At 43.9% G+C, this 24,425-nt stretch overlaps 1 protein-coding gene across 35 annotated transcripts in view; it reads left to right on the top strand.

The window, feature by feature from the left end:
- Positions 1-24,425, top strand: part of CADPS (calcium dependent secretion activator) — a 381,267-nt gene that overhangs the window by 87,771 nt on the left and 269,071 nt on the right. For all 35 annotated transcript variants that reach the window (XM_043518602.1, XM_043518607.1, XM_043518606.1 and 32 more), the window contains exon 3: positions 9,072-9,404. In XM_043518602.1, the coding sequence (XP_043374537.1) occupies positions 9,072-9,404 (333 nt within the window). The remainder of the gene's footprint in view (positions 1-9,071; positions 9,405-24,425) is intronic.

The raw sequence follows: 24,425 nt of genomic DNA, 5'->3' as shown, positions 1-24,425 counted from the left end.
CCTCTTTCAGGTAGGGCTAATGCAATGATTCCCAGACCTCTTGGATTATTGCCACATACCAATCTACCATGCAAGCACCTCGGTTCTACAACATGTTGCCACCCACTCCTGTTCAATTTAAGTGCTCTGCACTTCCATAGAGCTTTAGGCTGGAGCTGGTCGGGCATTTACATCAAGCAGTTGTTAGTTGAAACTGCATTTTCCATCAAAGTGGGGGGGAGGGGAATGTTTTGCTGACCTTCTTTAAAAAAAATTATATATAAATATTCTGTCAGTGGAAAAAAAATAAACAAAAAAATATTTTGTTTCAGGTCAGTTTGACATTGAACTGTATCTACCTATATGGCAGTGGTGCCTTATGGGAGTTGTAGTTCAGGCACTTAGTTGACCTTATTCTCTCCTCCGAGCCAGGTACCTTGGCCAGACTACATCTTCCATGAGACAATGCAATATCCCTTCTGATTGAGCCATGTGGAGCATCATGGGAGTCGCATGCTGCCACATAGTCTGGCCAGTGAGTCCAGCTCATAGGGAAGAATAAGAGCACCAGGCACCCAAACTACAACACACGTGAGGCTCTCTGACACCTGAGGTCGATGCAGTTGAATGTCAGACTGACTTGAAACAAAATGTTTCAGCATCTCCAAGCTGCAGTTTTTCAGAATTTTGTTATGCAAAAGAATTTTAATACTTCAGGTTTTGTTTTCATCCTGAATCAGGGTGAAAACAAAGGTTGAAATAGAAAAATTGCCTGTGTGGTACAAATTCCAATTTTTTTCACTCTGCTTTACTCGTGGTTTGGTCAACATTTGGAGAAGGCTAATCTCAGGGCAAGTAAGAGCTGTGCAGCATTGACTGGGAGTCAATGACTAGGATATCCAGCACCCAAGTCAGTCCTTTAAATGCAGGATGTGTTTATCAAACAGCTAATTGAGCAGCACAAAACTCACTGATAGTAAAGAATTTATGAAGGCTACATTCAAAACTTACGAACCATGTAAGGAAGAATTCTAATCGAATGATACATGTCACTTTCAATTCACTGTCGAATCTGCTTGCTATATTTTTGTTAACAGGGCCTTAGAGTACAGTAGAAAATAGAACACAAACCTTTAATGTAGCTTCTACACGGTAATATGGCTTGTTAAGCGTTGGCCTGGAATACAATGGAATTTGACAGAAGTATACAAAATGCATTCTTAATATTCAGGTTGCGTTGGAACTGGATCCTAAAATAAACTGGCTGGCTGGGATATTCTGTGCTTGAAAGTTAACAGGCACCTTCTTAATATAAAAAACTAGCCTGTGTTTCATGTCTGAAAAAGACCTGTTTCAGAGTAGCAGCCGTTTTAGTCTGTATTCGCAAAAAGAAAAGGAGTACTTGTGGCACCTTAGAGACTAACAAATTCATTTGAGCATAAGCTTTCGTGAGCTATAGCTCACTTCATGGGATGCATTTCGATAATGCATCTGATGAAGTGAGCTGTAGCTCACGAAAGCTTATGCTCAAATAAATTTGTTAGTCTCTAAGGTGCCACAAGTACTCCTTTTCTTTTTGAAAAAGATCTCTAGACCCACATCTTCAAAGGTATTGAGCCACAATCCTTTTGAAGATCTGGGCCATAGTACCTCAAAGGGACTGGATTCCCATCAATTCAGCTTGTATCCAAATTCACTGTTGCCGAGGTCCAATAGGAAAATTGTTGTATATAACGTGAGAGCCCTAAAAATTAAAAAACAAAAAACTGGCCAACAGATTTTTTTTTTTTTACACTCCTTGATGAAACAGCACAACCCAATTCTGTGATACTTCAAATGCCAAACTCCGCTCACTACCTTGCATTAAAAATCTGAACATTAATTTAAAAATGTAATTGCTGTTTATGCTTAAGGGCACTGTGGAGACTTTGAGCAGATGAAAAAAATGCTTTAACTTTTATGGAAGAGCCAGAGAAACTACAGCATGGCTGGGTGTGCTTTTCCCATGGCTATGGCATAGTCAGGATACTCTGCATCTGACCCAAACTGAACTCAAAAGCAATGTCACAGCTACCTTGAAACAGACCTCCTTTCTCAATGCCTTGAACACCCACTGTGTCTGTTCCTTTTCCTTTTTTTTTTATTATAGCCTTTAAATGGAGATCTGTGTTTGGAGTTTATACCGGGCACAGTAATAACCAGTAGTTTTACTAGTGGGGAAACTGAGGCACAGAGTTGTCTGTGGTCATCCAGCAGACCAGTAGCAGAGCTGGGAATAGACCCCATGTCTGTGTTTCAGGTCACTGGACCACACTGCTTCCCTGATTGAGTTTGGTTCCTGGCATGTGTGCTTGGCTCTTAGCAAAGAGTTGTGAAGTGTAGACCCCAAAAAACATTAAGCACCACACCCGCTCCTGGATTCACAAGGTGGTGCTTTAGTATCCAGTGTTCCCCCAGGGCAAGGCCAGCTCCCAAGGAGTTGGAAGGAAAGCTCTTTTCTCCCTCTACTATGTGCCTCCAGACCAGGGACTATGGCCTTGGCCATGACCCTGGCCCACACAGCGTAGGGTGCAAGCCACCCAAAAGGCCATATGGAAGAAATGGTCCCAGTCTGCTGCCTCTGCACATACCAGCAGATCTAGGCAACCACAGCGGGTGGTACATGTTGTATCCTCTTAAGGGGGGAGGCAGCAGGCAGGCTCCCTGCCCATTGGGGAGCTCCAGGAGGAGGCGCTGCCCATTTGGTTAGCTCCATGCACCCCTCTGGGCAGCATTGCCTGGCCCACTGCTACCATGTTCTGCTCGCTCTCCTTTGACTGCAGCTGCTGTTGCTATGCAAGGAGCATCAGTTGAGTGCTTAACACAGGCATGTCCTTTAGAGAGGTCTGTGATCACCTTTGCGTGCAACAGCTGATGGACAGGCCATTAACACCTCTCCCATAGCAGCATGTGCCAAGCACAAGCCCTCTGCCATAGGAACCCAGTCTGGCCTATAGTGTGTGTGTCTATAGTGGTTCTTTCTACCTACTGAGCTCTTCTACTGTATCTTCTCTTGGTGTCTTTATAGCTCTCTACAAACTGCAGCTAAACACTGCACCCAAATTAAGTCATCTCCAAATTAATAACGTGGGCTGGCTCCCTTGAGGAAACGGATGTCTGTCAGTTGGAAATTTAGGGTATGTCTACACAGCAATCGGGAGGCGTGATTGCAGCTTGTGTAGCCATTCCCAAGCTATCTAGTCCTAACCACCCATGATCCTGGGTATGTACACATCCCATGTCGCCATGGCTTCACCGCTATTGGTTCTCAAGCGAGATCAAAGGTAGCTTGGGTACCTCTGCACTTGGTGCAGTCACACCTCCCAACTGCAGGGCAGACATGCCCTTATATAAAGGAGCATGGTGAGGAACTTGTTTATGACAAACACAAACAAGTTGGTTTTCAACAGAGTGAGGGTGGTGGTGGATAAATCAGACCAGCTGACTAATCCACTGTTTTTTTATCTAGATACTATTCCGTAGTGATGCCTATTTCCCACAATCATTTCTCTTAAATGTCAACTGAAGGGACATTCGTACATTAGAAATCCACATACCCAACTCCATGGTTGGATAGCCTGAAGAATCCAGGATTTGCTTTTGGAATGGGGGAAACTTCCTTTTTAGTCAATCTGGAAACTTTATCACTGACAATCCCAGCACAGGACATAATCAGTATTACAGGTTTGAAAGATTTCTCTGAACATTCCTATGCAGCGTTAACATGCAGCTTAATCAGTTCTCTGCATTTTGTCCCCTTACCAAAATTCTGTCCTGGGAGAATGAAAGGGGAACAGATTAAATGTGGGGAGCCCATGGGGTGTTTGCTATCATTGCTCTTCCTTGTTCTGGTTCTGTGGAAGTGGCAATGGTCTCTTCCATCATTCGACTTGGGCATCTGTGATCAATAATTTTATGAAGAAAGAGGGCTTTTTTCATACTATACCAGATTGATTTATGCTAATCTTTACAGCACTGCCATCAGATGAAAAGTCTAGTGAACTGCATAGGCTGTGGTGGGGGGTTTGCAAAATGTCTGTGATGTTGTAGAAATATTGCAAACGCCACTGGGACAAGCAGACTTCCACAAACAGCAGTGCAGGGAGCCAACATCTTTTAGTTGATGGGCTTTCCACAACCTGGCCATACACGGCTAAGCTGGCTTAGCGTAGATACGTGGTAGAGTAGAGATTGGACATTTTCAACATAGGCTGCAAGACTTTCTCAGCCTTTCTCCTGTTCACGGGATTTCTTTGTTCAAAATGTTTTCAGTGGAAGTTGGAAGAAAATTATGCGAGTTGTAAAACATCTGTTAGAAAGTGAGTTTCCCTTGCAAGGACCCTGCAATGGAGCAAAGGACTGAAGCCTAAACACCTAGCTCATGCTGCCACTGCCCCAGCAGTCACTGGGATTACTTGTGTGCAACTGGCAAACAGGGCTTGCTTCAAATGCATCATGCTTCTGTATCCCCTCAGTAAAAGCACTTCTCCAGGAACAGGTGTGAGCCATTACGGCCTGGCTGTTACCTGGGCACTGATGTAATTCTGACCTGATAATGACCAGGCACAGCTGCTGCCATTTAGCTACCCAGGTGCCTGATTACATCTGTACTTACTCACACCCATTACCTTTTTCCATTGTTAATCATAAAACTGAAAACCCCTGGATGCAAGTCATACTTTAAATGGCCATTTTACACAGGAATTGGTTTAATGGGTGTTTTGTAGAACTGTGCACATGTAGATGAAATTTAATGTATTAACTAGCTGCAAACCTTCATTTCGTTTCTGCTACTTCGCTGTTACCTGCTCCGTAGCTGATAGAGAGACAGAGTTATAACTGCAAGGCCTAGGGTTTGTCAATAGACATGACAATAGGAATAGCTGACTTGCACAGTGAAACACGTGTTTGGTTCTCTTTTAATAAATGCTGACATATACACCCATTAGAACTTTGCAACGATCATTCTTTCTCAGCCTGCCTTATGCATACTGAACATCCCAGAACCCACCGAGTTCACGGCTTATTTTCTAAAGAACCATGCACAGTCTTCATGACAAACCAGTTTTCCATTGCACTTGTGTCAGCATCTCTTCATATCTCCCCAATTCCCTTCTTTGCCTCACTTGCATTCATCATTTTCTGATGTACAGCACCTCCAACCCCTATGTCCTTTATGGATTACCTCCTGCCTGGACCAGCTGATCACAAATCTGTGCTGGCCAAAGCCGATCTCTTGAAATACTGCATTTTTCTAAGGCATTTAGTTCCCCTTGCTCTGAGGGTTGCCTAAAAACTGTCATTGTGTTAATTGGAATGAAGAATAAATGTAACCTCATTTCACCAGCGAGAAGGTCACACTTCCTTCACCGGTCCTGCCCTTGGCTGACTCACCCTAAGTTAAACGCTCTTGTCGTTCACAGATAGGCTGTATAAGTAAAAATGACAGTGTCCACTGGTGAACTTCCAGTGCAGAATCGGTGCCGTTTCAAGTCCCCTTTCACCCTGCTGCTGATGTTACCCAGCCGAAAAAGGCAAAGCTGGGAGACGGGTTAGTGAGCGTGCCCTGGACATGAGTAACTCTGGTCCCAGAGTCTGGCCTGGGCTCAGCATGTGTGTAAGGAGGCAGCAGGCTCTCTGACTCTCTCTCCCCAGCACTTGCACACCCACGACAAGTACCGTGCTCTTTATGGACTAAAGCCCAACCCCCTCCTCTGACAGATGCATTTGAGAACATAAGCACATCAAACAGCTGGGAATGCTCTGAATGCCATGCTTGAAACACTGTGGAGTGGTATAAAAACCTCCCATGTCCTCGGGTCATCCCTGAGGTCTTTAATTATTGAGAGCTCGTAGCTACCCCCAGCTGCCTGCACAGCTTCCTCCCAGTGTGCTGTACTCCTGTCGTCCTCTGCTTCATGAATTAAAACAGCCATTTGTTCTCTCCAGGCAGCCGTACCGTGGCCCTCGTATGGGGAGGGTGGAAAGGAGTCACTCTTTCTCCATGTTCCCTACCTTGCTGCTCACATGGCATTTCCGTGGGCCTGTGATGTCTTTACCCTTTCTTGTAGCAGGGAGAATATTCTTATCTAATACCTGGTCTGCTTGTTTTATCTACCCCCCCCCCCAATTTATGTTGTGCTGGGCTTTGCAATAAACTCTTTATAACATGAGACTCACGAGGCTGAATCAAAATGCACCCTGGGTGTAACAGCCTCTGTTTCAATGGAGTTACATGTCGGCAGTGGGGATAAGAGGCCAGGGGAAGCCAAGCCTCCCCACCAGCCTCATCCTCTTCTCCTGAGGCCCTGCCTCTTCCCCTCCCTGCTCCACCCATATGGGAGCCTCGCGGGAGGAGGTGAGGAGGTAAGTGTGAGTGGCCAGTCGAAGGGCAGGTGGGTGGGCAGGGGAGTCCGGGGATGGGGGCAAAGAGGTACATGAGAGGCCGGATGGCTCAGCGGGGGGTGGGGGAAGAGAAGGGGGGTGATGAGGTGCGCACATGATTGGGGGGGACTTCATGGAGGGGGTAAAGAGGCATGGGCATGGGGGGCCTCTGGGAGGGGTGGAAAGGGGTTGGGCAGAGCATGGGCAGGGCTTCTGGGGGAGGAAGCTGAGTGGGGGTGGGTCTCAGGGCAGGGCCCCGGCCCGGGTGTGTGCCGCCCCCCCAAATGGAGGAGTCGCACGCCGCCCATGGAGTTACAGCAGGAATGATTTTGCCCTTTTCTGACTATGGCTGTAGAGTGTGCTATTTTTTAATTTTAATTTATTTTTTATCATATGTGATGTCTCTGAGTTAGCCATTGGTTTACAAAGATCAGAAGCTTTTTCCCCCGTCATTTGCTCTGTTTCCCCCCGTGGTCTAGAAGGTTTGACCATGATACTGCAATGTTGCTTATGGTCTAAGTAGGAAGGATAAAATCTCAGCATATGAGAGCTTCTGGAGACTCTCTTTTGCCAGTGCACGATTTCTTTGAGAAGGCGTTCTTTAAGCACAACTGCCTTTACGTAAATAATTCAGCTCCTGCATGCAGAATCCCGTCTCTCTTGCTATCTCGGCAGGACAGTCTGCTGAGGCCTGCTTCAGTTCAATAGCCTTGTGTGAGCATCTGTCACTTCCTTCAGACAGAAGGATAAGTTGATGTCATGATATATGGAATCAAAGTCTGCCTTAAACCAAGTTGGGTTTATTCTAGAATCTGCCCCTACAGACTTCCACCCAGCTTGAGATGCAGCTTTGTCTTCCCTCTTTACTGGGGTATACTCCCTTCTCGGCTGCACAAGAGAGTGGCTGAGTAACATACCGCAAGTAAACGTATCTCATTACAATTGGCAGCCATTTAAAAACCTGAACCAGTGAGGGCCTGGAAAGAGTGTTTGAAGAGAACTTTGTCATGCGGGATATGGGACTAAAGCCAACTTCAAGGACCAAGGCTGGAACTCAGATGAACGCTATGGAGATTTCAGAGCTGTCCATTCCAGCTGTGTCATCTGTTAATGAGATCTCAAAGCTTCCAGCAATTTTCAGTTCAGCCACCACTCTCCCGGGTGAATGCCATCACCTCACACACCTTCAAAGACAGAGATGTATTTTTTTGCCCCAAGGGAAGGATCTGTGTGAGCAATTATCTCTCCTGGATGGATTCTTCTCCTTCATCCTTTAATCTCTCCCATCTCTGTGGGGAAGGGGTCAGTGCTGACAGGAGGTGCCTAGGAATGGAGGAGCGTAAAGAGATGTTTTCAATGTAGTGGCTATCACACCACCAGACACTTTTCATCTTTATTGCTTGCCCTCCGCATGCTCATGCAGCAGATAAAACAAAGCCCACTGTGAAACATGAGAGATGTGAAACAGTTACAGGTCGGCTGCTAGCCCTTACCTAGTGCTATGGATTCAACCAAGTGGCCAGCCCTGAAGTAGTGTCCTGTCTCTGGAGTCATTTATTTTAATTAAAAAATTGTGACTGCACACAGCAGGCAACAGTGAACTATCTATGGAGTCCTTTTTGTTCTGGGGTTAGGGCTGGGAAGGGGAGATGGATGCCCAGCTTGCATGCTGAGATTGTACTAATGGATGGAAGGTTGGTGTTCTCGTTCAGGGTGCAGTAGCTCTGTTGCTGCTGTGAGACAGTGTTGTATCCCAGCAGCATTCCAGCCCCCATGATGCTTCTCTCTGTTAGTCATCAGGTTATTACCATGTGTTAAAATTACATTAAAATACTTACTGGTTAAAGGAGCCAAATGGCAAAGATCATATTAAGATTTTAGGGCAGCTTCTTCCATCAGCGTAATCCCAGAGTAACCACACAGAAGTCAAGGGAGAAAGCAAAGGTGTTGTAGTTTGCACGCGCACACATGGACCAACGGGTGTAGATCAGCATTACTCCATGGACTTTTTTTTTTTTTTTTTTAACACCAGCTCAGGGATCTGGCCCTCAGGATCTAGCCAAGTGATAAATTTCAGAGGTGTGCAACAGAGAAATTTTATCCTTCGTTTTGACTGCTTTACCTGCCAACTGACATACACCTCTCCCCCCGCGTTGCTCTCAAGTTCCAAACACCTGAACAGCTCTAAACCGCTGCTCTCATTGTGGCATGTCAGAGGACTGGAAACTCATTAGACTGGTGTAAACAGCCTAACTCCACTGATTTCAATGGCGTTAGTCCAGGTTTACACTGACAGCAGAATTTGGTTGGATGACTGTAGGTACACAATAGCTCTTTTGTTACAACATTAGCTAGAACTAAAATACACTCCTGCATCCTGAGTGGTATTTATGTATTTGGTGCAGTGTGACTATGACATTAGGTGAAGTCCTGATTACATCAAAATGTTTTTGCTTAGTGGTCTGGCTTTGTTACATCTCAAAGTCCAAACGTGACCTAGTCTAGCAGCACTTGACTGCTGCATGGGGAATTGGAAAGTATTGTATAAATAAGTTAGCTTCAGGGCCTGCAGAGCTTCATATAGACAAACAGGGTTTTAATGATACTTTTCAGTAATTGGCGACTACAAAATGGTCACTTTTTTTTTCCCTGCCTCTCTCTCCTTGCAGGTGTTTCTGAAAAGTGATCGCGTGGCCCGGATGGTGCAGAGCGGGGGTTGCTCTGCAAATGACTCCCGAGAAGTTTTCAAGAAGCACATTGAGAAGAGGGTGCGCAGCCTGCCCGAGATTGACGGCCTCAGCAAGGAAACGGTTCTCAGCTCTTGGATGGCAAAATTCGACGCTATTTACCGTGGTGAAGAGGACCCACGCAAACAGCAGGCCAGGATGACTGCCAGTGCTGCCTCGGAGCTGATCCTCAGCAAGGAACAGCTGTATGAAATGTTCCAGAACATCTTGGGAATCAAGAAATTTGAGCATCAGCTGCTGTACAATGCATGTCAGGTAAGGTTCCCTCCCCGTCTTGTGGGATCTAGTCTTTGATGGTACCTCACGTGCCATTTTGCTGTCATTATCTTTGCCTTTGTACTGCCAGCTTGCCAGTATAGAGGGGAAGCGCACTTCAGTGTATCTGTAGGAAATCATATTGGTATTTGAATTTCAGATGCACAAGGGGTGAACATTTTACACAAATTTGCTTGTTGATTGTGCTGGATTGTCTGTGACCTGTGCACTGTTGTGAAGCTAATAAGGCTAAGCAATAACCAAATCCTACTACTCTCTCTCATGCCTGACCCCAATGGGACCATTCCATGAGTTAAGGGACACAGGATTCACTCCCTAATCCTTACTGTTTGTGGTACCACTGGCTGGACAGGTTCTCTGGGCGTCCACTCCATTCTTCCCCCTTTCTCAGTCCCTCTGCCTGCATGTAAAGGGACAGTGGGTGATGAAGAGGGGTGGTAATGCATGGTAGGGCATGGAGGGAGGTGAGACAAGAGGAGAAACAAATGGAATTGGAAGGAGCTCATGCTTGTAGGCTTTAAATTCGAGCTCAGGCAGCTCTCTGTTCCTCTGTATGAGAATTTGCTCTAGGAATGATTTGGGGGAACTTCTCTGGCCTGTGTTCTACCGAAGGTCAGACTACATGATCACGATGCTTCCTTCTGGCTCTAGAATCTATGAACCATTTGAGGTTCACTGACCATGGTTTGAAGCTTTGCTGTGGTCCATCCAACTTGTAAATGCATCTCCTTTGTCTGAACCAGCCTGGTTTAATTAACTAAGGCTTTGTCTTCTCTGCTAAAAGAGGTGAGTTTTTACTGAAGGATAACTAACTCAGGTTCCCTATCCTACTGTAAAATCCTAGTGAAGACAAGGCACGTGTAGTGTTTATCACAAGTAACTGGGTAAGGTCAGACACGGGCAAGGTACAGTGCTGTCCTCATCTAGCTACCTCGTGATAAACACCACAGGTGCCTCATCTCCGCTAGGGTTGTACAGCGGGACAGCTAACCCATATTCCTTATCTCCTAATTCCCCCATCTTTTTGGCAGCGCAGACTTAACTTTAGATAGCATATTTAGGGATTCTCTGAATTCAGACTGCAACAGGGACCAGCAGGACATTCACTACAGAGTAAAAATATCCTCCAACCTATTTCCAAGGAAGACTGAGATCTTGGCCTCCCCACTGCATGGAGAACAAAATGATTTTTATCACTTTCTCCCCTCGTTTCAGTAATTTCTGCCCAGTAAAGATGAATTTTGCACCATTTTCTGTTCTTCTAGTTCAGATGATCACTGGAGCCGGTTCTGCTGTCCATTCTCCCGCCCTCAATTGCAATTCTTTGCATTTCCATTTTCAAGACGGGTTATATTCTGTGCCATGTTTTCCCCTCCTGACTAAATTTAATTCTCTTCTTTTCTCCCCTTTTTCATGTTAATCATTTAAAAAAAGAGAGAGAGAGAGGGAGAAAAATGTGTGACAATGAAAAAGGATCAAATAGGCATTACAACTCTGGTTAATAACATGGCTTCTTGGCAGAGACGCTACCGAAGAAGGACTTAAGTAGCAAATGAGCAGGGCAACCCAAAGCATATCCTGGTTCAGGGTGTACTCTGCTGTCCCATGACCACAGGGCCATAAATATGTAACCCAATAAGATTTGGCAGATTTCCTTTGTGTGCTGAAGTGCTTCTGACCACTAAAAATGGCACAAATGGTATGTGGTCTTCTGATTAGTCTTGAGTTGTCTCAAGGAGCAGGAAATGCTCCAGAAAATGGAGGAAATGATTATTTTCACTGTGATAGGACCCTGGTGACGGGCCCTGGATTCTTTGTAAATTTCTATGGGTATCATCAATCCCTAAACTCTGTGTATGTCTGTGGGTGTGATAACAATGCATGGAATAACTATTGTAAGACACATTTCTCAAGGAAAATAGTTTCTCAGATTGAGTAGTTGAGAGGCAAACTGAATTACCCAGACTGTTTGTTTTTTCTTGCAGCAGTGTTCTCTGATACATCTGAACAATGTTTTTTCCTTGTCCCGCAGTATTGATCCATCAACCTTGGAAAGGGAGTTACTTTCCAAGTGACTTCAGCGTAAAGTTAGCTTGTCCAAGTAGGAAGTTTAGCATTTATCACCTGTAAAGGGTTAAGAAGCTAGGATAACCTTGCTGGCACCTGACCAAAATGACCAATGAGGAGACAAGATACTTTCAAAGCTGGAGGGGGGGGAGAAAACAAAGGGTTCTCTCTGTCTGTGTGATGCTTTTGCTGGGAACAGAAAAGGAATGGAGTCTTAGAATTTAGTAAGTCATCTAGCTAGATATGCATTAGATTCTGTTTTGTTTAAATGGCTGATAAAATAAGTGCTGAATGTGTCTTTTTGTAACTTAAGGTTTTGCCTAGAGGGATTCTCTGTTTTGAATCTGATTACCCTGTAAGGTATTTACCATCCTGATTTTACAGAGGTGGTTCTTTTACTTTTTCTTCAATTAAAATTCTTCTTTTAAGAACCTGATTGCTTTTTCGTTATTCTTAAGATCCAAGGGTTTGGGTCTGTGTTTATCTATGCAAATTGGTAAGGATTTTTATTAAGCCTTCCCCAGGAAAGGAGGTGTAAGGTTTGGGAGGATTTTGGGGGGAAAGATGTTTCCTAGCGGGCTCTTTCCCACTTATATATTTGTTAGACGATGGTGGTGGCAGCAATAAAGTCCAAGGGCAAAAGGTAAAATAGTTTATACCTTGGGGAAGTTTTAACCTAAATTGGTAAAAATAAGCTTAGAGGGTTTTCATGCAGGTCCCTACATCTGTAGCCTAGAGTTCAGAGTGGGGAAGGAACCTTGACAACCTGTATTTCCATTCATTCTAGCCTACTTTCTCTCCCTGGATAATCCCTTGTTGTTGTTTAGGAACACCAATTAATGCACTCACTGGATTGATGGAGCAGATAGCTCCTTGTAAGACAGCATTGCTGCCCAGTACCCATCTGCTAGGAGATGCAAACAGCAGTGTATTCTATAGCATTTCCTAGAGCCTGAGAGTGACATCTGAACAAAGATCCCTGCTGCAGCTGGATTGATGAGTGAAACTGCCAAGGTCATGCCTGAATCTGGGTTTCCCGTGTGGTCAGCTTTACTCATAAGCTTCCACTGCACAGCTAAACTATCTGAAATCATTGTGGCCAACCCCATGCATTCAAAAATCTTGTCATGCCTCCCCCCAACCCCCAAAATCATGAGATTGGCTTAAAAATCTACAGTGTGAGATGATCAGCGAGCCATGCAAACAGTCATTTAGGGTGCCAGCGATAAGGCCAAAAAAAAAAAGGGAGGGAGTTGGGTTATAAACCCAAATGCCTTGTGATTTACCTCTGAACGCCAGAAACTGCCAATGGTGTCACTGCTGCACTAGCCATAGGATCAGCAAGTGGCTTGCCTGTGGTGGGTCAGATGCCAGGGCTCCATTGTAGCCAACTGCAAGTCTGGGCCTTTGACACGTGTGGATACTGCAGGCTGTCTGGCAGGCAGTCCTAAACCAGACTTAAATTGAGCAGGAGGCACTTCTAACTGAGACACTGACGTTAGTCATCCTTACTCCTGCTTACCCTACGTAGCAACAGCCAGTGAGGGTGTACGCACCTCCATTTGCATTAGCCATCCGGTTCCGGCCTGCACCTCATCCTCCAGCCCGCCCTTGCCTAAGGAACTTCTGTCACATGCACCGAAGTGTAAATTACCCTTCCATCTCGCATATGGGCCCCAGGCGACTCTGATGGCTACATTTAATCATTGCTGCACTACCCTAGGTGAAAGCCCATGATATGTGACAGTCTTTCTGACTGGGGGGAGGAATAGACTGCTATGAGTCAGAGCTAATGCCGTACAAATACAGTTGCAAATGGCTAGCTGAGCTCCTGTCCTGCATATGATATTCCCTGAAGTCAGCTTGTTAGTTTTACTGCAAGAAGGAAAGACTTTAATACTGGGTTTGTTTCATCCCTCCTTTGTAATCCTCACTGAAGAAGCAAAGGTGCAGCTAGGCTTTTGAGACAGGTGTATTTTTTAGATTGAACCTGTGAATGCTACGGTGAGTTACTTTGCTGTTTGTAATATCTGTATGGTAACCCTCAGAACTATATACAAAGGGAAGGCACCTTATATAAAGCTCCACTTGGAAATCTCCAAGCTTGTAGCATTGGTCCTAGTCAGAAATAGTGGAGCTATTTCATAAGTGTCTCTGAAGTTCAGACTGCGCAGATTGAAATGATAATGCCCCCAAATCTGAATTTGGATGTTTTCCATTGTAATTATCCAGGTGTGAAGCTTGGCCTAGAGCTGTTAACAGATCTTGAGATGGTTTTTATTTTCCCCTTTCCCCATTCATCTCCTGCATTTGCTTCTTGTTTTCTATAGCCACTGTTTAGGAGATCGCACAGTCAGCCAGAAGATGAGTGCTGTGAGGTGCTAGTGAACCACCTCACATGAACCCTCACCTCGCACGAGTTCCCTTATTTCCCAGCATTTCAAATTACCCTCCTCCTTTGCTTTGAGAGACTTGTGGTGTCCCGCACAAAGAGCGTTTGTGGTAAACAAAGACAGGATGCTACTTACAACGTGCCAACAGCACATAAACCAGAGCCTGGTCTGAGCTGCAGCAGGTTGCTCTGTGTTCTTACTAACATGCCCAGCTCTGGATTGCAGTGTACAGAGTGGCCCCTTGACTCCCCAGCCAGACCCTTAGATAACAGCAGGGGCTCCACGTGGCTCTGTATTATGGAATCTTCCCTTCCCTGCTAGTTGGATCTTCTTTCAGAGCCTGCTGGCTGCCAGGGTTGTTAATGAGGCATTTACATTACCACTGAGCAGTGCCACTGCTATGCACCCCTCAAACTCCATATACTACCTCTAAATCTTTCTCTCCCTCTTGGGCTGCGAGACGCTAGAACTGCAGATCAGTCAGCAATCCCGTAACAGTGTAGAGTGCAGTGGTTCTGACATGGATGCCTATCCTCTAAGCCCTTTAGGTGTTCTGTTCCATGCATATGAAACTGATGGGCAAGGGGAATATTGGAGCAAGCTTCAAATGAGTGTTTTAAACATTTCTTCCTTGCACTGTACATAGTAGAAACCCCAGGGATGGAATCCTGAGTGTCCCTGCATGGACTTTTGCCTAAGGAGACTTTTCTTGGAGGCTTGGTTTAGTTTTTGATCCCTGTCTCTGTGATCAGACTGTGGAGAAAGGAGACATGCTTTTGGAGCCAAATTATCCTCTAAATTCAAGCTTTGTCTTTGGTAAGGATTTTAATTAGCTATCAGCATAGCTGCCTGAGTGCAAACTTCTAGTGTGCACAATTGCTGCCAGGATAAACAGAGCACCAGTGCTTGAAACCGGGGAAAGCAGCACTGGTCCTCGTAATTGGGGTGGATCCCCAATGCAGACAACATCTTGTACTGGTGATCACCTGGAACCAGTCCCTTGCAGTCAGTGGAGATACAGCAGCACAAGTGAGGAGAAACAATCTCTCAGGACAAAAATAAAACTGCATGCATGTTAGAATTCTTTTTGCTTGGATAGGAAGATCAGAATTGCCAGATTATGTCAGCCCCATGGTACACCTAGCCCTCTGACAGTGGTCAGCACCCGTACTTTAGAGGACAGAAATCTTGCAGTACGCGGTGATGGCATGACCTGCCCTCAGAGAATGTTTCCCCCTGACTGCAAATAGTTCAGGGTTGGTGTAAGCCCTGAAGCAGGAAGGTTTCTCTCCTTTCCTGATCACTTGTTTCTTTGTTAATGCTTCCTACTAAAACTGGGTGTTCTTGTGGCCCATGGGAGACTTTGAAAGGTGCAAGTAGGAGTTAAGTGCTTAGTTCTCATTGACTTTTCGCTGGAAACCATGCACTCCAGTGTCCCTGGTGCCTCAGAAGGTCTCCCCCGGGTAGCCTGCCTGAATGCTGCTGAACTCAAGTTTGTGTGTGGTGTTTTGTTGTTGTTGTTCTTGAAGTCTGATACCAATTAGAGAGAGAGAGAGACCTGCCAACATTTGAAAACTATAAATAGAGACCTTCAGAGAGAGAGCTGAGATACACCATATAACACCACTGACATGCTTTGGGTTCAGGGAATCTCTGGAGACAGTGTGAGGGAAAATGAAAAATGTTTTGCATCTATAAATAAATGTGTGGAGGTAATATTTGTATAGCTGTTTCAGATAGAATGACCCATCACAATATGGACAATTAGCACATTTTAAAATGCATTCCCTGATACCCCTGTTTATTTTCCATTAATTTTCGTTCAGCTCTTTTCATTTTCACTAGTATGCCAGTCTGAGAAGTGATCTTTGAACACCGTTCTGCCAGCCGATCAGCCTGCCCTTACAAATTAACAGGACAAGCTTGCTGAGCAGGTAGGTTTCCAGAGACCGCTCAGCCCTATCTTTGGAGTGATATTTGCCCCATGTAGCTCCTTTTTATGGACTACAGTGCAGTTGGCCTGTTTGTAGGTAAATTGATGATTTGATTCCATCAGGCTGTATTGTGTCAATCCTAGTCTGTCTAAGCATTGCACATTTGTTTCCTAGCTAAGATATACCAATTCTGACTGTGATTGAAACTGATGCACACTAATGAGTTAGATTAGCATGGTCAGACTCTTTTGTCTCATCAGAGTTAATTGGAAGTATATCTTTAATCTTTCTCTAGTAACCTGATTGACGTATCTATTGGCTGTTTCCTATGAATAAAACAGTATACACATATTTTAATTGCTAATATATGAATGTGCAGTAAAAAATAATTTTTTTTAAAAATGTGTATGCATGCCACATTTCACTGGCGTTTTTCTGGATGCGCTGAAAAAATAGTAACCTTCATATGAGAGCACTGAAGGCTCACACTGCGCATGTGTGCATAATTAATCATGCATGTATCTATACTGAATATGGACAACTCCTGCTCTTAGATGCCACAGCAGAATCTGACTCTCTGAAAAGTGCGGCAGGAATGTTTGGTAACTATAATGCTGCCACAGTTGCAGGCTTTGCTCTGTAACTGATCAAGCTAAATAAAGTTGCATCTTAATGTTGAAAATGGAGGTAACAATGTAGTTTTTGCCTGTGGTTTAAGTAACGCACAATGTACTCAGAAGCTATTTTGACTTGAACTTATCTGATACATAAGTACTGGTATTAGAAAACTATTTATCTCCCTGATTGGCCTTCTGAATTTCATTATTCTTTTCAGAACTCTCAGTATACTGCCACTAATGCAGTTAGAGAGACAAGTGGATGAGGTAATATCTTTTATCAGACCAACTTCTGTGGGTGAGAGAGAGAGAGAAATTTTTGAGCTTACACAGAGCTTTCCTTCTATCTGCTCGACCTTGTGTGTCTAATATCCTGGGACCGGCCTGGCGACAACACTGCAGACAACTAATGCAGTTAATGATTCATCCCTCATGCTTAGAAAAGCTAATCAGATCTGCTTATGATATTGTTTTAGGTAATTTTTGTGACCGGTATAGTGGCATCAGAGTGAACTGCATGCTGCAGACTTAGAGACTACTCCATAAGATCTTTCTTTGGTATCCATCCTGACAAAATGTCTTATGGAGTTCAGCCTCTAGAATTAGGTATTAGAATTAACAAGTTGGTGCCAGTGTGTCCAACGCTCTTGGAACAGAGTCCTAGTGCATCTGGAAATCCTCACTTTCGCTGCCAAGAGCCTCGTTACAGAAACAGATATTGCCCCAGATGATCCAAGACAGAGCCAAGGAAATATCTTCCATGTTGACAAATCTGCCCTGTTTTACTGCCCTCCTTTCTTTCCTTGCAAAAGGTATGTAATAATTATCATTTTTGCACTTTGCTCACACCTTTCATCTGACCATCTTGATGTGCTCAAGAAGGGTGGTTAAGTATAACTGCCCCCATGTTAAAGACGAAGAAACTGAGTCCCGTGGTGGTTAAATGATTTCCTACGGGTCAGCAAACACAAAGGCAGGTCCAGGGATAGAACTCAGTTCTCTGAGTTTCTAGTTCAACATATAGCTGCTAGATCATGCTCCCTTCCCTGACCCCACTTCAGGTGGGCTTGGAAATACATTTCAGGCTTTCTTCTGCTGTTAAAGTATGCCAAGTAGTAGCTACTAATACTAATCTGAGAAATGTGCTGTATGAATTTTTGCTCCTGTCTGTATTGATCCTTTTTTTTTTTTTTTTTTTTTGCTTAAGCAAAATGACCTGGTTTTCAAAGGAAATGTTCTGGTTTTTGAGCACTTAGAAGTATATTCTCCCTTTAATTCATGCACAGAGCTTGCAATGATATGAATGGTAGTTAAGCGAGCTGATACTACATCCCTCAGAGTATATCCCTTTCTGATTCCCATTGCATTTAGATGTGTAGACTGCAACATACATACTGTAGAAAAAAATCCTGAGCAGGGAATAAATCCACTTGGCCATACAATGCAAACACTGGAGTCTTAAGGGACATTCCCACCTTGAAAATTGCGTTCCTGTCTGAAAACCTCATGCCTGACTTCTGCACAAGAACAGAGGGGACATTTGATAACATTGAAAGGTGGCAAATTCAAAATTCATAAAAGAAAATAGTTTTTTCCACACAATGTGTAATTGGACTGTGGAATTCATTCCCCCAAGATTCTACTGAGGCCAAAAACTTCACAAGATTTATGAAAGGATTGGACATCTCTGGATAGTGAGGTAATCCATACAATTGTTATAATTTAATGCTAACAAATTTTGGAAGGTATATTAAACCTGATGCTTCAGGGTTTAAGACAATCTCTGACTACGAGGGATTGGGAAGAGATCTAATGTGGGGAGCATATTATTCCACCTCTGCAAGATATCTTGTCCCTTCTTCTGCAGCATTTGGTGTTGGCCACTGTCAGAGATGGGATACTGGATTAGATAGACCATAGGTCAAGGGTCCAGTCTGGTAATTACAACGTACCTGCTGTTGTTTCCATATCTAATGTTACTGTATGTATAGCATGATGATGTATAGCACTGAATTAAACACATTTTTCCCCCTTGAGGTGTTTCCTTTGTACATTTGAAAGCCCTTTTTATAGTCCATTTCAGTGTCTCCCCTCTATAATCATGTAAGGTTCCAGTCCTGCAATCAGGTCTGGCCCTATGTCCACATGCCCTTCGCATCCATGGGGCCTTTTCAGTTTTCCCCTTTTAGAAAGGCCCTTATAAGCATCAGTGGGAGAGCAGGAAAATCCATAGAATAAACCATTTTTTAGAACAACTTTTAAATAAAAATTTCAGACCATCCCATTTAAAGGGTGCTCTGTCAGAAACTGGCCTCTCAGTCAGGGCTGAAGGCTTAGCCTATTTAATCCTGAAACAAAAGGACGGTAAATCTCACGCACTATTGCTAGCGAGTGTCTTTTAGATATCAATATTGCATGTTGTTTTTCCTTGTTCTTCACATGGACATAAAAGCTTAATGTTACGGCACCCAGGAATATGTTGGCGGTGAAATGGTATTTAAAAAGACTTGCCTAGTTGTTTTTCTCTAAAGCAAACATTGGCTGGGGCCCTGGCAACACGCTTGTTGAGGGAACCCAACTGATCTTTCTAATGTAGCCTGAAAGCTGGAGCCAATGTCTTGCTCTGAGATAACCCTGTCACTTGCTCCACATCTGTGCCGGCTGGGCTGTGGCTGATTACTGCAGGGCACAAAGGGGGCTGTAGCAGATGCAATGTGTTGTACCTCTCCAACCCAGTGTTGCCCTTGTGGAGTCCCGCTGTGTATGAACCTACTAGTCATACCCCCAAAATGCCAACTCTCGCTCCCTCCTACGACCACTCCTACCCTGCTACAGTACAAAGAGCCCTTGGAGGGAGGATCCTGTGAATGAGGCCTAAATATTTGGGCCTAAAACAGGTTCACGCCAATGGGCACTTTCAGCTATGCGGGGGCAGTGTGGCAGAGTTGATCCACTCCATGTTGGAACTCTGGGAGGAGACGCTGATTAATTCATGCTGACTGTCTCTTTTTAGCTCCACCTGGATATAAGGGAAGTGGATGTAGCTCTTTACTCAGAAGGACCTAGGACTTGGGGGAAGGAAGCCTCTGCAGAGAAAATTTAGACACAGCCAAGCTTTGGGAGGAAATGTAGATGCGGGTTTAACAAGAAAGGCAAATCCCAGGCAGGGGACAAGGCTGGACCAAATAGGGTGGATGGAATCCTGGCCCCAGTGAAGTCAATGTCAACATTCCCACTGACTTCAGTAGGGTCAGGATTTTACCTAGCAAGTGTAGATTCTGTTCAGAGCAAGGTAGGAACTCCAGCAGCTTATATATGCCTCTAAGAGTGCGTTTTCACCATGGATTACTCTATTGCCTTACTGTGACCTGCTGTTAATTATGTCATGGAAAGTATATTTTTATTCACTTCTGGAGGATATTTTTATGTAAAGGAAGGATTATTTCTAAAGAGACTTTTTATTTTTAATACTATATCCCTAAGCAGTATTATAGGAGAATTCGTAATGTAATGGAAGCCGTGGAGTCTGCACATATAACCAAAACAAACGAGATTGATGTGGTTGGAAAGGTTTTGAGGAAACAAAGAGATGAAATTACATTACAGTGAGATGATGATGGATTTGTCTAACAACTTTCTGACACGAAATTTTCAAATAGTGCACAGAGTCTAATAGTTTTGCATATTCACATCTTTTCCTGCAGAGATGGTTTATTCCAATTGTGACAGTCTAAGAATAAAGCATCTGGGCTCCTATTGAAGAATTGTGTGTGTGCGTGTGCGTGTGTGTGCGCGTGTGTGCGCGCGCAAGACGGCTGTTGTTGATATGTGTAGCGTTTTGAGAGGAAGGGATGGTCTTGTGTGTCAGGCCCAGAACTCAGAGCCAGGAGACTTGGGCTGAATTCTTGGTTCTACCTTAAAATTTCTCTGTAACCTTGGAGAAGTTAGTTAGGGCCAGATTTTCAACAGTTTAACCCCCATTGTGATGCTCCAGTTGGAGGCTGAGCCATTTTGAAAATGTGGCCCTGGCAGTCTGATTTTTTTCAGAGGCACTGATAACTTGCAGTTCCCACTGTCTTCCATGATAGCTGTGTCCCTGGCGTTTCTGAACATCAGGTGGTATTAACCTTTGCCTCGGTTTCCCCATCTGTAAAATGAGGATATATTTATCTACCTCATTTACGTATTGAAAGTCCAAGAAAACCAATGAATGTGAAGCGGACTGAGAAATGACAGGTTATTGCAAATTACTTCTTAGATTAATCTTTTTATTCTGAATCTGAACTCCAGTTACCTGTAATCACCTGAATTCTTTCATTTTTCATACTATAGAAAAAGCAGTACGTTGGCATGGTTCTTATCACCCATTACTGACTGTGGCTGAAATTGGTTTCAGGCACTCATTTTCTAAATGTATGATTAAAAAGCTTATCAAATATTTTTCTTTGCAGACCCCAAGCATGGCATATACGTTCCTCTAAAATACCAGTGTTATAATTCTGTAGACATGAAATTTAAAACAAAGAATAGAGCCTGTATCCCTTACTCACTGAATATTACATACTAGAACATGCCCTAGGTAGTGTTCTTTCACATTCTATCCTGTCAACCTCAGTGTTAGGTAAAATAACTCTGTAGAATGTAAGTATGTGTATACAGTATATATATATATCACAAACACAATGAGATGCATCCCTATTTAGTGGCTAGTCCACATAGCAAGATAAAAGCTTACTGTTGCTACCAGCTAATGGAATTATTCCTTTAGCTCAAGTGCTAGGAGCCTGTGCTTTTTAGATCTGAAGGCCTTGAGCTCGAGTCCTGCTAACTAGAGCTGGTCTAAAATTGGACTTTTCATCCCATGGCAAATTCAGGTATTTTTGACATTTGTTTTCATCCCAAATCAAGATCAAAAGCCTGTGTGTGTGTATATATATGTGTGTGCGTGTGTGTGTATGTGTATATGTATATATATATATTAAAAAAAACAAATTCCTGGAACAGAAAGTCCAAAAAAATTTCAATTCAGAAATGTCAAAACAAATACTTAAGTATTCTTTCCCAATTAAAATATTTTATTTTGGCTTGACTCAGCATTAATATGTGTTCCCCTGAGCAACTATGATGTGGGGAAGTTGTAGTTTGGTTGTTTTGTGCCCCCTTTCTCTTCTATGAGCCAGGCAGCTTGGCTGGACTACATCTCCCATGATGCACCATAGGAGTTCAGCAAGGAGGGGACTGTGGTGCATCATGGGAGATGTAGTCCAGTCAGGGCGCTCGGCTGATAAAGGAGAATAGGGACATGAACCCCGTGAGGCACTGCAGCATCTGATACAGATTAAAGTGAAAGTGATGCCCCACCCCCAAAAAAAATTTTGATTCAGTTTGAAAGACTGAAGTGTTTTGATGTGGATCTACCTTCCTGAAATTAAGTATATAGTTTAGATTTTTCCCAGCAGAAAATCAAATTTCAGCAAAATCTGAGTTTTCCAGTGGATAATGTCAATTTTTCAGCAACTACATTTTCCATTGGAAAAAGCTCTTTGGTGGAAGATTTTCAGCCAACTGAAGTGCTACTGTCTCAGGCAGGAGTCATTAAACATAGTTCAGATCTATCCATCTTTGTGCATATCTCTGGGTATCTTTATTACGGAGATGCAGATAGGCAATAACAGACAAAATATGCATTTGTTATTTTTTACATACCTTGGTGGCTGCTCACTTGCATTTTCAGATGACTTTTTGGCCTTGCCCTATATACCAAAGAGCCTTTTTGCATTGAAGAAGAAAGAATTAACATTTTTTTGAAGAATGCTCTAAAATTAACGTATTGAAAATACATATTTTTTTTTACATGAAAGGAATGATTTTTAAGTTTGCCGGTACTATCGTTTTGAACACTAATGGCCTATTTAGTGACTCCTCTGAAATGAGATCTGTCTCAGTTTAGTACCCAGGGGAAAAGTAGCCAACTCACAAAAGCAGCACCATCTTTGGCACAAACCGAGACTGGCCTATTGGCCCACTTTCCTCAGGGAGGCCAAGTTTTGAAATGACTATGAAAAGCCCTAGATATGTTCCATCCAGACTATTCGGGAGGCAAGACAGGAAAGCTTGATCTGCTGTTACTTGTGATGCACTAGGGCTGTGGAGAGAGTTTCAGGTCGGAAGGGACCACCAGATCATCCAGACCAATGACTCTCAAACTTTTGTATGGGTGACCCCTTTCACATAATAAGTCTGAGTGTGGACCCCCCCTTATAAATTAAAAACACTTTTTTATATATTTAACACCATTATAAATGATGGAGGCAAAGCAGGGTTTGAGGTGGAGTTTGAAAGCTTGCGACCCCCCCCATGTAATAACCTTGCGACCCCCTGAGGGATCCCGACCTCCAGTTTGAGAACCCCTGATCCAGACTGACCCCATCTTTTTTTGTAAAGTTATCTGGGAATGGAGGATTAGGGTTCGTTAGGGGTCACAGCCTACTAATCACCACCCAGCACCCACTCACCAAGCCAACAACCAGAATTAGACCGAAATAGTACAGCCCTCGGGAGCACAGGTGCCAGTTTCCTCTCGGCCCCGAGGGTGCTCAAGACCCTGCTCCATCCCTGGCCCCATCCCCTTCTCCCAAGCTCCCACCGCTGCCCCGCCTCTTCCTACCTCCCCACCTCTTCCCGCCCAGTTCTGCCCCCTTCTCCAAGTGCGCCCAGTTCCCACTTTTCTCCCACCCACCCTGAGTGCCTCCTGCACACTGCGAAACAGCTGATCACAGCAGGTGGGAATCATTGGTAGGGAGAGGGAGTTGATCGCAGAGTCACTAGCAGATGGGAGGCGCTGGAGGGAAAGGCAGGGGAGCTGGCTGTCCATGGGTGCTCCTATGCTCTGGAGACTAAACAACTGTGAGTCACAAATAGAGAACAGGATAAACCAAGGACTTTAGTCTGCACAGCTTCCAGCTAGCATCTTCACAACCACTAACTTGATTCCCTCTTTGTCGCTTAAAGTCACGAGTCCTTACTATTGCTAAGTCTTTTGTGTTTAAAAAAAAAAAAAAATCCCACACACCTTGGCTGACATGCTTTTAAAATAATCACTAGTTTCAACCCTTTCAGCACCACACTCTGTTTGTAGAAATTCAGTATTTATTTCCATGGAAACAGGAATGGTAGCCTGAAGCCTTCCTCAGGGTTGTAATTACTCTTGTTGCTTTCAATGGCTGAGGATCAGCATGCTTGTCAACGTTGGGGTAGCTTCAAAAGCTGGTTTGGATGTTAAATTGAAAAGGAAAATCCTGGGTGAATGGATGAAATTGCCTTTTATGATCTTTTTTTTTTTTGTAAAGTTATCTGGGAAAATGGGGGATTAGGGTTCTTTGGTGGTTCTGGGTTTATTATTTAAAAGTAATGCAGACACCTGAGAGGTGTCTGAAAGGTGGAGAGCGGAGAGTCCAGTTTACAGGCTTTATTTTATCACTCTAGTTAGCTTTTTCCATTGGTAGCTGCCCGGTTTTGGAAAAGGAGGCCCAAGGTTTGTATGTAAAATTGTGTATGAGGAAGTAGAGCAATTACCAGTGTTGATCAGTCATTTGGGTGCCTGCATGCAAAGGGGTTCTCTGTCCAATAACAGTGTGGCCCTTAAAGTGTGATACATCTCTGCTAAGTGACTGTGTGTAAAATCATCACTGTGGTTTCCATGTTTGTGTGTCAATTCTTTCCCGTCAAATATGTTCAGTTTACCAAGACTTAAAAAAAAAAAAAAAAAAAAAAGGAGAAAGGGGTTCCTGCTGGCAGTTACACAGATGCATGCTTGGCTCTGAGAGTCAAGCCTGGGTTCTTTCCTGCCTTCACAGCATTTGAGTGTCATGAATAGACCTAGAGAAAGTGGGTCAAGTTTAAGGAGGGACCTAGGTTTGTGAGGGAGGGACCAGTGGTGGGATATAAACAGCAGACCATGTGTTTAATAAAGCTTTGTGGATTATAGCT

This window comes from Dermochelys coriacea, chromosome 7 (assembly GCF_009764565.3).
Source record: "Dermochelys coriacea isolate rDerCor1 chromosome 7, rDerCor1.pri.v4, whole genome shotgun sequence".
NCBI classification, from domain to species: Eukaryota; Metazoa; Chordata; order Testudines; family Dermochelyidae; genus Dermochelys; species Dermochelys coriacea.
This window is presented reverse-complemented; position numbering and strand designations above follow the sequence as displayed.